Source organism: Gossypium arboreum, chromosome 11, assembly GCF_025698485.1.
Source record: "Gossypium arboreum isolate Shixiya-1 chromosome 11, ASM2569848v2, whole genome shotgun sequence".
NCBI lineage: Eukaryota > Viridiplantae > Streptophyta > Magnoliopsida > Malvales > Malvaceae > Gossypium > Gossypium arboreum.
Window position 1 is genome coordinate 89,795,101 of NC_069080.1, and position 15,864 is coordinate 89,810,964.

Consider the following 15,864-nt stretch of genomic DNA (forward strand, 5'->3'; position numbering starts at 1 on the left):
GTTTACGTTAAAATATTTATTTAATTACCATATTACCCTTGCTTATAAACTAAAATTGTTTAAAAATTACACCTTGAAATCGTCCATTAGTAAAAGAAAGGTATTATTACCTTTTAAAACCCTAAAATTTATGGTTTTATAACCTTTAATACAATTAAACTAATAGCGATTGACTTTTTCAACTTTTACAATTTAGTCATTTTCGCTTAATTAACTATCGAAATGTTAAAATTTTTCAATGAAACTTTAATACCACCTTAATGAAATTTCATAATTATTTATAAAAATATTTACAACTTGGTTTATAGAAACGAGGTCCCCATTCCTTATTTTCTAAAACCACTTGACCTTAGAGTTTTATCCCTCGAACTTAATAAATTGCTTAAATAACATAAATTATCAAATCAAAAACCTTTTTAAAATCACATTTAACTCGTAAATATTAAATAATAATATTTACGAAGTTACTTGTCGAATTTGGTGGCCTCAAAACCACTATTTCCGACACCACTGAAAAATAGGTTGTTACATTGACAATCACTAAGAACCTCTTTGAAAGCCTCCATTCACATTTGCTCCCTAGGTAGCCCCTTTTTTTCAGAGGAGAAAAAATCTCATTAAAATTACCTTCCACAAACCAAAGGATTGACCTAAAGTCCTAAGTAAGTTCCATGTGTCATCCCTATGACGCGAATCTGAAGCCCCATAAAAACTCTTAAATCTCCACTTATTACCCTCATCACCCTCCTTAAATTCAATATCAATATGGTATTTTGAGAAACTCCTCAAAATGATCGTGGAATTTCTTCTCCAAGCTAGACTTAAACCCCCTCGAGAACCATCAGCTGCAACATCAATCCCATTTAAAAAACCACACCTCCTGCAAACATTCTCCATTTTTCTAGAATTTAATTTAGTCTCCATTAAGAAGACAATTTGGGGATTATACACCTTTAGCATATGTCGAAGTCTCCTAACAGCCCGTGGCCTCCCCAAACTGCGAACGTTCCAATAGAATGTTTTCATTGCGACCATTCGGCTTACCCCTTGGCATCTGCTGATGTAATATGGCTACTTCCCAACACCTTCCTACTCCTAACAACAAGAGATTCCAATTCATCCCCATCAACAAATTTGTCACCCTCTCTTCCTGGTCTCTTTTTCCCATCACCCCTTTCAACCATGCTCTCCTCCGAGTCATGCTCCATATCCATCTATTCATTTATTTTTTATGACCTGCATCAAAACAAGATACGAGATTCAGATCCCCTTCCAGATTTACTCCTAACATAGGACTAATGTGCCTACCCAAGTCACAATCTACAAAAATGTTCCCCTTCTTTACCCTTTTCCTATCTTTTCGTAGCCATACACTGCTAATGCAAGGGCTCTTCTAGATTGGGCTCGCAATGATAAATCCCAACCCATCTCAGCTACATCAAACCCTAGTGCCATTTTAGCCTGACAGAAAGAATCACTGTGCCCTAATCGCCCATAGAAAAAACAAAATAGGGTCAATCGTTCGTATTTAAAACTAACATAGGAACAAGCCACAACTGAAAACATAACTTTATTCTTCATTTTCAAAGGTCTCCTAACATCCAATTGTTCCCTTACATGCAAATAAGTACACAAACCCTTTCCCAGATTGGTGCCGTCGAACTCCAAAAAATTCCCAAGAAAACCCTCAATTTGGTGTGCTAAAGTCTCAATATAAAAACTTGGCGGCACTTCATGAATTTGTACCCAGAAACACGCAAAGATTAATGGCACCTTTAGCGGATCTTCCTTCTTCTCCGGCCAATGTAGCATCAAAACATGGTTATTAAAAGTCCACGGAGATCCCTTTAGTACTCTCTCTAGATCCATCTTATGAAAAAAATTGAATAAAAACATTTTCTGATGCTATAAAATTTCCATTGTACTTCTCAACGCTGGGAAATGTATAACACTTGGCGTTAGAAAACACCCAACCAGACAGAGATCAATTTCCACAAATACAGAATGAGGATCAATCTGTGCCTGCAATATTTTGTCTTCCTCATCATCCAATGATAGATTTGCCAACTTTCTTTCCATAATTCAAAAAATCAAAAGCAACCGAAATGTAGAAATGAAAAGAAGAATTTAAACCAAAATCAATACCGTCAACAAAACCACCGATAAAGAATCACTAAAAACAAAGAAAATCTAAAAACACAACAACCTGCTAGAAACAGCAGATAGAGGAGTGCTAAATTAGTAAGAATAAATTTTTTTTTACTCTTTATTCTTTATTTCAAAACACAAATATTATTTTGAATTTTTTTTTAAGAAAACACAATAATGGTAAAAATGCTAACACATTTACTATTTAAATTTTTTTTATTAAAATTTGTTTTTTCTTTTGACACCGTGCAAGTTGCAACCGTACGCTATGAAAAGTTTGACTCTGTCCAGAAAAGGAAAGAAAATAAAGGGGAAAAAAAAACAGGCTCTTCGATTGTATGCGCATGTTGAATTCCCATGCGCTCACGCGGCGCACGTTAGCACTAAAAAAACAAACTTCTCTTTGTCTTCTCCGTTTGTGATTTCCCCGCGAGACCAGAAACACACAAATTCCATTTCCATTCTCCAAACTTCCATTACTTCCACCGATCACTCCAAATATGGCTCCAGCCACCATCATGGCGGGGGCTCGGCGTCTTGTCAGCTCCCGCCGCCGAACCGAGGCACCTCGACGGCGTCCGTCTCCTTCCACGCCGCCGAAGAAGCTGAGACCAATGTCTGAGATAATGGCGCGTGCGAAATACGCTGTGGTGGAGCGAGCTGACTACAGCGACATCATCTGCGAACAATGTGGCTCCGGTGAACGTCCCGGAGAGCTTCTCCTTTGTGATAAATGCGATAAAGGCTTCCACATGAGATGCCTTAGACCAATCGTGGTTCGTATTCCTATTGGATCCTGGCTTTGCCCCAAATGCTCTGGCCATAGGCGAGTAAGAAGTAGGGATTTCTTTTTTATCTTACCTTTTTATTTTTATTTTGTTTGGTTGACCTCTTTCTCCATTCTGTTTTCAATTTTTTTTTTTATAATAAATGTGTTTTATTTCCTTTTTAGCTTTTTCGCAGAAAAGGATAATTGATTTCTTCAAGATTCAGAAGAGTGGTGATGGGAAAAAGAAATGCAATTTGAATCAAGGTAAAAAAATTGTTGTTACGATTTTCTGTTATATTTATCTTGGCCTTTTAGTGTTTCGTGTTGAATTCCTGTTGATTTGGGAATGGCCTACTATATTTGAAGCGCATTCATAAAATTCTCACCTTGTTTCAGGATTCATGCAAAATTTAGATTGGAAATTAGTATAATCATGAAAATTAAGGGAAGGAGAAATTTGCTGAGATTTAAAATAGATTAATGGTAAAAAATGTAGGGCTGATTTGGAACCTGCAAACATTGCTGAAAATGATGAATGTTGAACCTGTCTTCATATAATATGTGAAATTGGTTAAAAGCAGAACTCTTAAAACTATTATTCTAGTATTAGTTATTGATTATTGACATTTGATTCGTCTTAGTTTTATCTTGTTGATATTTCTATAATGTAACCAAAGCTACTTGTAAGAGGTGAAAAATAATTGTAATTGTTAATTTAAAGCTGTACGTGGTGCACTATTGCTCACTGGTCTTATACTACAAAGCCTCAAAAACATTCATAATTGTGATCACTTGTTTCCACAGTTTGATTCATTAGTTCTTTGCCCCCACCCTCCCCACTTTATGATGTTTTTTCATATTTAAGTTATAATTTGACATGGTGAATGCTTTTGTGCGAGAGAAACTCATACAATCTTTGTGCCTGCGTGTCTGTCTGAATTAAAACGCATGATAGGCATCTATTCTGCATATAGGGATTATTTATTGAAATAAGGTGGGTAAAATATCACCTAGTTTTATTATGTTACTTCGCTATTAAATGCCAGACACACCTAGTTGCAATATATCACCACTTTATCTTGTACCATGTTTAATTGATTTTACTTATAGAGTGCAAATATATAAAGTATATATATAATGGATCAAGGAAAAACGTTTTAGGAGGGTATCATCTATCAGCACTTCCTACAGTCTTTTCCACAAATTTCCCTTGGATCATAGGACCTTGAGTTCCCTTTACATTTTGGTTTCCAAGTAAAATTATCCAATGGTTCATTGACTTGGTGGCTTATATGTTCATTTCAATTTCTTATAATTGCTTATACCTCAAAGATGTTTTTAGAAAGTTCAGTTGCTCAAAGTTCTCCTTTTCCCCCCATCTTATTTAATTGGGACTGCTCTTGCAACTATCTCAATCCTTCTTCCTTCTCACCTTTTGACATTCAACACAAAATTGCAATTTTGCTCTTGTCAGTGAATTTTATGTTAATGTAGTTAGGTAAAAAGTGAGGATTAGATTCCTACCTAGGTAACCTTAAAAAGGAATGAACATTTAACAAGCAGAACAAGATTTTTATGTTTTTGTGTTCTGCGATCATTCTTTCCCCTATAAGTTCTATATTTTCCAATACACTTTTAGCATGTTTATTTTGCAATGATGCTTACTCCATGTTGAAACAGATTCATTGATTCCAGATTGGAGCATTTGTACCTTCGCTAAGTGCTAGACATGAGAGTGGTTGCAACTATAAAATATGATCTATGTCATCAGAATGATTTCGATATTAACATATAAATATTTTGTAAATATTCTCATAAATAGGTTTCTTTTGACATGAAATGGTATCTGCTGATGATATCCTTAAAATTCTAAAACATAAATGTTCATGATCATTTTTTGGTGGATAAATATTTAAGTGGAGCTTCTACTGGAGATATGTGGGAAAGGAATCAGTAACAAGTAAAAGCAGTGAGTTTTTCCAACATTTTAAACAATTACTTCATTAGTACTTCATCTTGAAAGGATGGAGATGGTCACTTGAAGCCTATATCACGATCTGGAGAAATGTTCATTTTCTCACTCAATAGAATATATTAAATTTAGGTAAATGGTTTAGCCCCGATCATGAACAATTTGGTAGGTACATTTTTTTGAATATGGATAAATCTTTTGTATCCACCTAGATTGCTATGTTAACTTGCATCAATCATGTGCATTATGTAGTTCATAAAATGTTTTAAGTTTTTAAATGAATACTAATTGGTTCATGCTTAAAGGCAAAAAGTTTTTGCAACAGCAAAACTAGGGATTTGTCAAGTCGGTTTCCCTCATATGCAGCAATACTCAGAAGGTATTATGTTTCTGGTTAATGATGTTAGATGTATAAAGGAATAAGATCAAAGGATAAGTTACTCGACAGTGTATCAAATGTATGAATCCCACTAAATTAATTCTGCATGGCCTTTTTATATAAGCATACGACTTGCATCTGGTACTGAGAGTGAGACCATGTTGCAAAATTTGGATATTGGAAAGCTTTCTTGATGGCCATCTTCTTGCTCTTTCTTGACAAATATAAACTGATTTTCCTTGTTTGTTCTGGCTGGACTTCTAGATACTAGAAAGCGTCGCCGGCGTCCTTTGGTGTTGCTAAAGAAAAGAAGGAGACTGTTGCCCTTTATACCATCTGAAGATCCTAACCAACGTTTGAAACAAATGGGCACCCTTGCTTCTGCTTTAACAGCAATGCAGATGGAATTCAGTGATGATCTAACCTACTCTTCTGACATGGCCCCTAGATCTGCCAATCAGGCCAAGTTTGAAAATGGTGGCATGCAGGTTTGAATTTGAGCAATTGTTTTCATTTGGAAGTTTTAATTCCATTACATTCCTTAATAGCTGTTTCTCTTTCAGGTTCTTTCGAGGGAAGATATGGAGACCTTGGAACTCTGCAGATCTATGAGTAGGAGAGGCGAATGTCCTCCCTTTATAGTAGTTTTTGATTCATGTGAAGGGTACCTTTATCATGAGATAGTTTGTACTGCTGCAGTTATGTTACTTAACTGCCTATTTAGTATTTTTATTTTAATCATGTGGTGCAGTTATACGGTAGAAGCAGATGCACAGATAAAGGACATGACTTTCATTGCAGAATACACAGGGGATGTCGATTACATTAAGAACCGTGAAAATGATGACTGTGATAGCATGATGACCCTTCTTTTAGCAACAAACCCATCTGAAAGTCTTGTAATCTGCCCTGATAAACGTGGAAACATTGCTCGCTTTATCAATGGCATTAATAATCATACACCGTAAGCCTGTATAACCTACCTCCTTTGTGTTGAATACTGTATCTCAAAAAAAAAAAAAAAATCATATTGGTCAATTTCTGTTATACATAACCTCTCATCGTGTAGCATTTACAGCCGATTTTCGCTACTAATCTGCATGAGTTACAGAATAGCATTCTCTAATTAACTATGCCTATCATGTTTATATTTTCATGTAACATTTGCTCTTGAGCTAAATGCTTGGACATTTCTCTATTTAAAATAGGTCTCCAGTTTTGGGATTTTATCCCTCAGGGGTCTCTTGGTCGGGTGTTGTATACCCTAATGGTCTCTTGTTCGGGTGCTATACTCTAATCATCTACTAATAGCTGCCTTCTAAAAAAAGGTTTGCTTTGAATTCAGAATAGTTAGTAAATTTGATTAAAAACATGTCCAATTTTGTGCAGGGAAGGTAAGAAGAAGCAGAACTGTAAATGTGTGAGGTACAGTGTAAATGGTGAATGTCGGGTCCTTCTGGTTGCCACACGTGATATTGCTAAGGGAGAGAGGCTTTATTATGATTATAATGGGTATGAGCATGAATACCCTACTCACCATTTTGTCTGACTATCCTACAGAGTACTGAAGTTACTAACAACCCTCTACCAAGCTGGAATGCAATTTTGGATCCTCATACATCTTCACCCATTTTTCCTTTTCGTTTCACGGCATATTCATCGTTGGCACAGAGTAGAAGAAATTTCTTCTAATTTATGCATTGCATTGGCCATTTTTCCATTGTCATTTATGATGTAAAACTGGTCCATTTTGCAGCCATTAGCGAAAGACATGCCATAAATATTTTTTCTTGGGAATATGAAGAAATTTATTTAAGAAACAGTATCATCTTCTAATACAGGTCTCTGTGAAGGTCTTCAGTTTTATTCAATTCCTGTCATTCTACTGGTTTCTAAAAATATAATTATTCTATGGACTGCTATAGATCATTTTCATGTAAATATTCGTTTTTCAGTGTGCTCTTTAGCTTTATATATCCTTTGTTTTTGGTACAAATTATTTGTTTATGGAAATTAATTTTTTTTGGAATTTGTAATTTTTTTATAAATCATTTTCAATATTTGAATTTGAATTTGAATTTCTTTTAAATCCAACATTATTAAAATTGGTGCAAATTATACTCTTTAAGCATTATGCCTCTTTCTTATTTTGGGATAAAAATGATATTCTAGATGCTAGGACACCAATCTCAATTCCACTTAATGCTACTGCTTACAGTTATCTGAACCAACTAAATGACTTAAGTCGTAGTTTTGTATTTCTTTTCATAGTTAATGAAGTGAATACTTCATTCCTGCAAAACCCTCCGAAATTACCTTCATACGTTGCTATAAGAAATATCTTGTAGCAATAGAGAAAATAGGACTGACGTAGGTAAAAATTCTACAAAACCTCCTCTACTATACTTGGAATACATTTTAGCTCTTTTTCTGAAAAAATCGAGTAATTAACTCCTTTTTTAACTCTTGTACATTAAATGAGTGAGTAAAACAATTTGTGTTAAAATTGCACGGTTAAATATTTATTTTGGTGTTTATATATAAGATGTAATAATAAATTTAACTCTCAATTTTTACATATTTATTCAATTTAACCCATTTTTTTTATGTAAATTAGAAAATTTTTAAACTAATAAGGTTAAAGGATCCAAAAAGCTTTAGTAACAAATTACAGAAAAAGATTAATAAGCCCTTTTAAACTTAAAAATTGGGTAAAATAAGATAGCTGCTCAAGTTTTAGCACATTCCTATTTTGATTACTAATTTTTTTTAATTTAGTCACTCCCCGTCAAGCCAATTTCACATTTTAGTCACTCCAACAATAAAATGTGTTTGGTCACCAAAATGCTGACGTAGCTTGATATAATAACAAATTTAGCCCTCAATATTTACCCATTTTGTTAATTTAATCTTGATTTTGTAAACAACAAATTTAACCCTCAATATTTATATATCCTGTCAATTTGATTTGGATTCTAAAATTAAAAATTAAAAATTCAAAGAATTATAAAATTATATTTTCACACCTTTTTAATGTAATCTCTAACGCTATTCACTGTACCCTAGTAAAATTTTATTTTGAGGGAATCTGGACTGAATTATAAATTTTGGGGACCAAAATGAAAAAATGTAAATTTACCATTTTTAGCTTACAACTTTACCACTTTTAGATTGACAAAAATATAATCATACCATTTTTCTTCCATGACTCTGGTTTTTTTTTTTCATGCCCGGCTAAGTGGTGAAGCATTGAAACCAGAAAATTTTCTGTTTTTTAGGGGCAATGGTTGAATTTTACAATTTTGATGTCAAAATGTAAATTTTCCGTTGTATTAGCTTACAACTTTTAAAGTGACAATTATAATTTTATCATTTTTTATGGCCAATGCCTCTCCCACCATGGATTTAAAAAAAAAAAACTGAAAGTGAGAGAGGGACAATGATTTAATGATGTTCGTTTTTTTTTTTTTTAGATGAGGATATGCTGCAACATCACAAGGAGTAGCGTCGAATGGAGTAAAGGAAGCAGCAACAGCAACAAGAACGCTGCAGTGTTGAAGAAAACAGGGGAAGACATGACAGTAGCAACAACTACAGACAAGGTTAACTAGGTTCCGGATTCGGATTCTGTAGACCCGCTAACTCTGCCAATGAGATTTGCCCTGCCAAGGTTAGAGCCACGCTCTTGAAGAATAACTAAATAAACATACATACATGTATGACATGAGATTGGTTTCAAATGTTTATCTGCAGGGGGCTTTTAATGGGAAGATTTTTTGTTTGTTGTTTTCTAATGACTAAATTGTTTGCTTCTTCCGTCTTTCATAAACATAAAAAGAATTGCTGTGAAAATATATGTTACTAAGAGATTTTTGACCATTTACCCTGTAAAAGTATCCTGAAACAATTACGTAAATTAGCTTCAATTCGTTAGATCGGTGAGAAAAACAATGCTTCTTTAAAATTGCACCATTAAAGGTCTGTTTTATATTCATATACAATGTATAATAATGAATTTAATTTTAATATTTATATATTTATTCAATTTGATCCTTACTTTTTATGGGGAGTAAATTAAAATTTTTTTAAACTAATAAGACTAAAAAGTCAAAAAAAACTTAGTAACAATTTAAAAATAATCAATTCAACCATTTTTAAAATTTAAAAATTAGGTTAACTATTTAGGTAATCACCCCAGTTCTAGCATATTCTTGCTTTGGTCAACCAATTTTCTTTTTGTTAATTTAGTCACTCTCGTCAAGTCAATTTCATATGTTAGCCACTCCACCTTTAAAATTTTTTTGTTCACTATATGAAATGTTGTAGTGACTTAGTATAATAGTAAATTTAACTCTCAATTTTAACTCATTTTGTTAATTTAGTTCAGATTTGTAAGATATAATAAATTTAATCTTTAATACTTATATATTCTATAAATTTGTTCTTGATTCTTAAAATTTTAAAAATAAAATTAAAAATTAAAAATTATAAAAATTTATTTAAAATTTTTAAAATTTTAATATCTAAACACCTTCCTTTTCAATGAAATCTCTAACGCTATCTCAAGGTGCCCCATTAAAATTTTATTTTGAGGAGAATTTATAAATTTTGGGATCAAAATGACAAAATGTAAATTTACAATTTTATTAGACTTTTAGATGGACCAAAATATACTCATACCATTTTTCGTCCTATGTGTCTGGTTTTTTTTCATCCTCTGCTAAGTGACAAAGCACTCAAGCCAGAATTCTTTTCTTTTTTTTAGAGGCAAAGATTGAATTATAAAATTTTGAGGTCAAAATGTAAATTTTCTACAAAAATATAATTTTATCAATTTTTTGTGGCCGGTGTCTCTCCCACCATGGCTCTGTTTTTTTTTTTAAAATGAAAGTGAGAAAGCGACTATTTCGTTTTTATTTTTAGACGAGGGTATGTTGTAACATCACAAGGAGTAGCGAATCAGGGGCGAAGCTAGAACAATTTTTTAAGGGCCAAATAAAAATTTAAATTTTTATAGTCTATATCATTATAATTTTTAAATGATTAAATCAATTTTTTATAATTTTAGGGGGGCCAAAGTAAAATTTTACATTTACTAATTTAAAATTTTAAAAAAAAATTAAAGGGATTAAATGGTAATTTTTTATTTTAGGAGGGCCAGGGTGTAACAGCCCGATATAGGGCCTAGTCGGAATAGTGGTCTCGGGACCACAAATTCAGAATTGAATAAATTATTTTATTATTATTTTGGAGCCATTGCATGTTTATATTAGTACATGAAAAATTTGGTGAAGTAATTTTGACGTTTGTGAGCCCAATTGCGAGAAAGGACTAAATTGCATAAAATTTAAAAGTCCTATTTTGATAGCTAAAAGTGTCAAATAGCTAGAGAATAAAAATTGGAAGTTTGTAAAGGGAAATTAGACCGTATTATGATAGCTTGGTCGGCCATAGGAGGTAAAAATGTTGAAAAGTCAACATTAGGTAAGTTGATGACATAATGTATGATATAATAATGCCCTAAGCCTAGCTATCATCTTTTTCTTTCATTCTTTCTTCTTAACCGGAATTTTCAGTAAAGAATGGGGTTTTAAGAGCTTGAAATTTCAGCAACTTTAAGTCTTCACAAGTAAGTGATTTTTATGGCTTTTCTTGAATATTTTTGTACTTTTGAGACCCTTGAAGCATGAGCTTTCAAATGAGGGTACTATTTTGCAAAATGATTAAGAGTTTAGGGTTTTTACATGAAAGGATTTGTAATATTTTCTGAGTTTTTATGGAAGAAAATGAATCTTGGGTGTCTTATAACCAACTTTTGTGAAAAGTGTTAGCATGAAAACACCTAAAAGGACTATTTTGCATAAGTTGTAAAATAGATGATAAGTGTGTGAAATAGTGGGAATTTGGAGTTTCTATAAGATAAGAAGGGGTTCGTCTAGGCTTAAGGTGTGAAGAAATTCGATAAAAATCGATTTTCAAGCTTAGGGGTAAAATGGTCATTTTACAAAAGTCTAGGGGCAAATTGGTCATTTTGCCCAATTATGAATTGTAGAGTGCCTAGATTGATAAAGTGACTAAATAAGTGCATTTTTCTATTATAGATCAAGAAATACCTAACCTAAACCTAGACTGGGGAAAAGCTAAGCAAATTGACTAAATCGACTAGTTGCCACATTTTGTAATCCGAGGTAAGTTGTATGTAAATAATACAACTACATTGATAATGTATGTGATTGAATTGTATTGAAATTATTATAGCATGAATTGCTTGAGTGTGGAAATGAGATAATGTGATGAGAATAGAGATAGTAGAATTCCCGAATGAACCTCAGGAAATAAATCGGATATTCATGCTATGACATTTGGGTTACTTGTGTGAGCTAGTGTAAGACATGTCTGGGACATACATCGGCCATATTATGAGAGCCAGTGTAAGACCATATCTGGGACATGGCATCGGCATTGAGACGAGTGCTAGTGTAAGACGTATCTAGGACATGCATCGGCCTTGAGACGTAAGCCAGTGTAAGACATGTCTGGGACATGCATAGGCTATGAGATGTGTCAGTATAAGACCATGTTTGGGCTATGACATCGGCACAGATATGCTAAAGCTTGTGTAAGACCATGTCTGGGACATGGCATCGGCACTTGACCCTATGTTGAGGCTAAATGAATATCCGATAATGTTCCATATAGTTTAACGGTGAAAGTATGATTTAAAGTTAACTAGGAAAGTATAACCGTGTTGTGAGTGGTACAGGTACCTATATAGTATGTATGAAATGTGATATGAGGTGAAATGAGTATTGTTGAGTAAGTTTTGCTTATGCCACTTGTGTATTATGATACTTGTTGATGAATGGTAAAGTTATGTTGTATACTTATTTATGTGCAACTTACTAAGCTTTATGCTTACTCCCTCTCCTTTTTCATTTTCTTATAGTGTCACCTATCTAGCTCAAGGATCAACGGAAGCCAGAGATATCGATCAAACTATCAATCGAAGCTTTCGGTATAGTTTGATTTATGTTTTTTTAAGTATGGCATGTATGTGTCATTGAGAGTTGGTAAAATGTGTTGGCTTGGACTAGAAACCCTTCATTTTTTATTAAGCCTTGAATGATGCTAATATTCATTTTGATTTATATGCAAAGATGTTATTTTCATGGATAAGTAAAATGCACTAATGGAATGTTGTTTATTGTAGCTGATTTGGATGCATGAGATAGCCTTGTATTAGTTTTGGTTACTTATGTGCAGGTTGTGTATATAAGGGTGGCAAAGAAGGTTGGTAAATAGCCTTATATTGTCCACACAGGTAGACACACGGGCGTATGTCTAGGCCGTGTGTGACACACGGTCTACCCTATGGGCGTGTGGTCCGGCCGTGTATCCTCTACATGTAAAAATTTTGAGTCAGTATGCATGATAGTAAACACACGGGCAGAGACACGATCGTGTGTCTCAGTCATGTGATGGACACAGCCTAGCACTCGGGGGTGTGCCTTGGCCGTGTGACATTCTGGGATGCTGACGTCAGAAACAGAATGTCCATGTTTTTGCACACGGGCTAGGACACGGGCGTGTCATGGCCGTGTGAATGACACAGGCCAGGCACACGGACATGTGCCAGGCCGTATGAAAACCCCCGTGTGTATTTAGAATTAATTTCACACAAGTGGAGGACACGAGCGTGTCCCTATATTACTTAGGCAGTGTAAGCCACACGGGCCATCAACACGACCATGTTGAAATAGCCATATGGGCGTGTTGTCCTTCTACACGGGCATGTGCCCTATTTCAAAGTCAAATTTTCTACAAATGGTTTAAGGACCCGAGTTGATCCCGAATAGTTCCCAATGGTCGATTTGGGGCTCTAGGCCCATAATAATAAGTTTTAAGTAGAAATTGAAAAAGTTTTAATTTGGATCAAGTCTCGGTGACTTGGGGAATGTTTGTGTGTATGAGCTCGAGTTTAGTAATGCCTCGTATTCTGCTTCGACGTGGGTTATGGGTATGAGGTGTTACACGGGGCCCATGCCAGCCTCCCTAGAATTGCCTCTGAGTAGCGCCGAATGGAGTAAAGGAAGCAGCAGCAGCAGCAAGAACGCTGCAGTGTTGAGGAAAATAGGGGAGGACATTGCTGTAGCAATAACTAAAGACAAGGTTAACTAAGTTACGGATTCTACGAACCCGAGATCTCTACCAATGAGATTTGCCCCGCCAAGCTTAGTGCCACGCTCTTGAAGAATAACTAAATAAACGTACATATATACATACGTATATGTATAACATGAGATTGGCTTCAAATGTTTATCAGCTGTAGGTAGCTTTTAAAAGGGAAATTTCTGTTTGTTGATTTTTAAATTATCTTTCAATTTGATACTTATTCTTTTTTGAGTTAAACTTGGCCTTTTACTTTTTAAAAAAGAGTCAAATCATTTTCTTAAATAAAAATACTAAGTAAAACATTAATTTTTAATATTATTGGGGTTAGTGAAATCATAATCCTCCTTATCATCTTTTAAATTGTCATACTAAGTCAAATCATAATCCACCTTATCTTCTTTTAAATTGTCAAAAAAATTTGTTACATCCCAAAAATCGGGTTAGTAGAAATTGAGGTCGGTGAACCAATAGTGGTCACATTCCGATTTTTAAAAGTTATCTTTGCACATTAGATAATAAATAAGTATCTAGTTTAGTGGTTAAGTAATGGTGGAATTGTCCTTAAAGATTTGAGTTTGAGTCTTTTCCTTCACATCATTTTCTATTTTGAGCAATTTTGTTTCAAAATCCAAATTTGTGTTATGCCTTGTTTAAAAATAAATGTTGTTAGCATTTGATAAAGCTTGAGAAGTGGTGTAGTGGTTAAGTAGTTTAAGTAACTTCTAATTAACCCAAGTTTTAAGTTTTTGTAACATCAATTTTTTTTTTTAATTTTATGCAAAAAGTTGGTCAACTTTCCCATGCAAAACCATCCAACCTTAAGCATATAACTCTTATTTTTAATTTTTTTAGTAACTCCATATTTTAAATTTTGAAAAGGTGAAACTCCTAAAGTTATTGTGATTAACTCCCTCTAACACTATTGTCCCCCTCATGAATGCTTTGTTGGGAGGTTCCACCTTGTGACTGTCCACTCCTCCTTCCCTTTATCCTTTCATTTGTTTTGTTTTCATTAGTGAGTGGAAGTATGATCTATTAACTATCTTATAGGGTTACTTAACCCATCAACTATTTAGGAAGAGAAGAACCTAAACCCTAGGCCTGACAACCCTAGGAAGTCATTAAGGCGAGAATTAACCCAAAATTTGTATGGCCTATCCGTGAACACCTTTACCCCAAATAGTCTAGACTGTGAGGTCAGAAGATAAGTAGTATTTTTTGACTTGTTTTTTGAGTGGAAGATCAGAAGATCGTATTGGGATAGCGATTAGTTGATTAATGAGGAACCCGAAATGACAGTTGATGGGGATTACCAAAGCAAGCTAATAAACCATAATCAAATTTGATTTATTTTATTATTTGATCTCTTGAGTTTTATTTCTTTATGTTAATTCATTTTATTATTATAAAAATCTTAAAAACTCCTTTTATTTTACTTTCGTGCTATAATTAAATTAAATTACTAATGAGGTCTTTCGGTGTTTAGGTTAAAATTGATCTAACACTTGCCTCCCTTAGGTACGACCCTCAGAGCACTCACCTACTTTGTTGTAACTATATTACAAATAGACACGTGTACTTGCGGATACCGTCTCATATATCCATATCTTTTACTACAATATTCACACTCTGGACGTTAGTACGTCCAGAGGCGGTCAAGTTTTTTGTGCCATTGTTAGGGAGGCAACGTCACTAGTTTGATTTTAATTTTTGCACTCAAAAAGAATAATTAGAAAATTTTTAGGTTATATATACAATCTTTAATTTATTCAACTAACCAACTTTACTATTGCTCATCTATTTTTTCTTAAGAAGACCTTAGTGCATATCCCAAATCAAAACTATAGCTAAAGGAGACTGATCAACATGAGAATGGATGATTTCAATTATATGTGGATAGACGAAGACTTAGATTATGATGCTGATATTACGAAGAAAGAGTCTATGAGGACTAGAAGATACATGAGAACCAACAATTATTAATGCTTGAATTAAACCAACTCCGAGGAGAAACCCCAGTTATTTCCCAAGACGATAATGACCATATTGGTATACCGTCAAGAAGGCATCAAGAAGTGTCAAATCCAGAACTGAGTAAAGGAGAGAATGCCACTATAAATGCTTGTGAAGAAAATAGAATCCTAGACTACTATCCATCTCAACAATAGAAGAATATCCAGCTCAATTGAAGGAAACTACAGCAAGAGAAGATATAGAGCTAGTGGGGGAAATGATTAGTGGACAGATAAATCAGATAGGCATGGAATTTATTATCCCAGCAATCTCGAGTCCTTCCAACAAGACTAAAGCACAAGAGCAATATAACACAAATCCACCAATAGAGACATTAATGTTCATAGCTAACTTAGTGGAAGAATGCTTGTCGATTCAAAAAGTCACTGAGCAAAATAAAGAGAAACCAGT

The 15,864-nt window shown here is 34.0% G+C and overlaps 1 protein-coding gene and 1 long non-coding RNA gene across 5 annotated transcripts; both read left to right on the top strand.

The window, feature by feature from the left end:
• The first annotated feature begins 2,394 nt into the window (after positions 1–2,394).
• Positions 2,395–7,088, top strand: LOC108471168 (probable Histone-lysine N-methyltransferase ATXR5). Of its 4 annotated transcripts, XM_017772771.2 has the most exons (7): positions 2,398–2,985; positions 3,101–3,181; positions 5,533–5,756; positions 5,832–5,932; positions 6,020–6,232; positions 6,658–6,693; positions 6,829–7,088. In XM_017772771.2, exons 1-7 carry the CDS (start codon positions 2,649–2,651, stop codon positions 7,004–7,006), a joined length of 1,170 nt encoding a protein of 389 aa, XP_017628260.1. In that variant the 5' UTR covers positions 2,398–2,648; the 3' UTR covers positions 7,007–7,088. The 4 variants fall into 4 exon arrangements, with proteins under 4 accessions (XP_052876984.1, XP_017628258.1, XP_017628260.1 ...); XM_053021024.1 differs by having other exon boundaries at positions 2,395–2,978; positions 3,112–3,181; positions 5,832–6,232; XM_017772769.2 differs by having other exon boundaries at positions 2,397–2,985; positions 5,832–6,232.
• Positions 7,089–8,482: 1,394 nt separating this feature from the next.
• Positions 8,483–9,070, top strand: LOC128283456 (uncharacterized). Its single transcript, XR_008273804.1, has 2 exons — positions 8,483–8,583; positions 8,742–9,070. It is a non-coding gene; the product is annotated as an uncharacterized LOC128283456 (long non-coding RNA).
• The last annotated feature ends 6,794 nt before the right edge of the window (positions 9,071–15,864 follow it).

Coding starts and splice junctions, on each gene's coding strand:
- LOC108471168 (XM_017772769.2), top strand. CDS start 2,649: ATGGCTCCAGCCACCATCATGGCGGGGGCTCGGCGTCTTGTCAGCTCC. Junction 5,757..5,831: donor TTGAAAATGGTGGCATGCAG/GTTTGAATTTGA, acceptor TTTCTCTTTCAG/GTTCTTTCGAGGGAAGATAT. Junction 6,233..6,657: donor GGCATTAATAATCATACACC/GTAAGCCTGTAT, acceptor AATTTTGTGCAG/GGAAGGTAAGAAGAAGCAGA.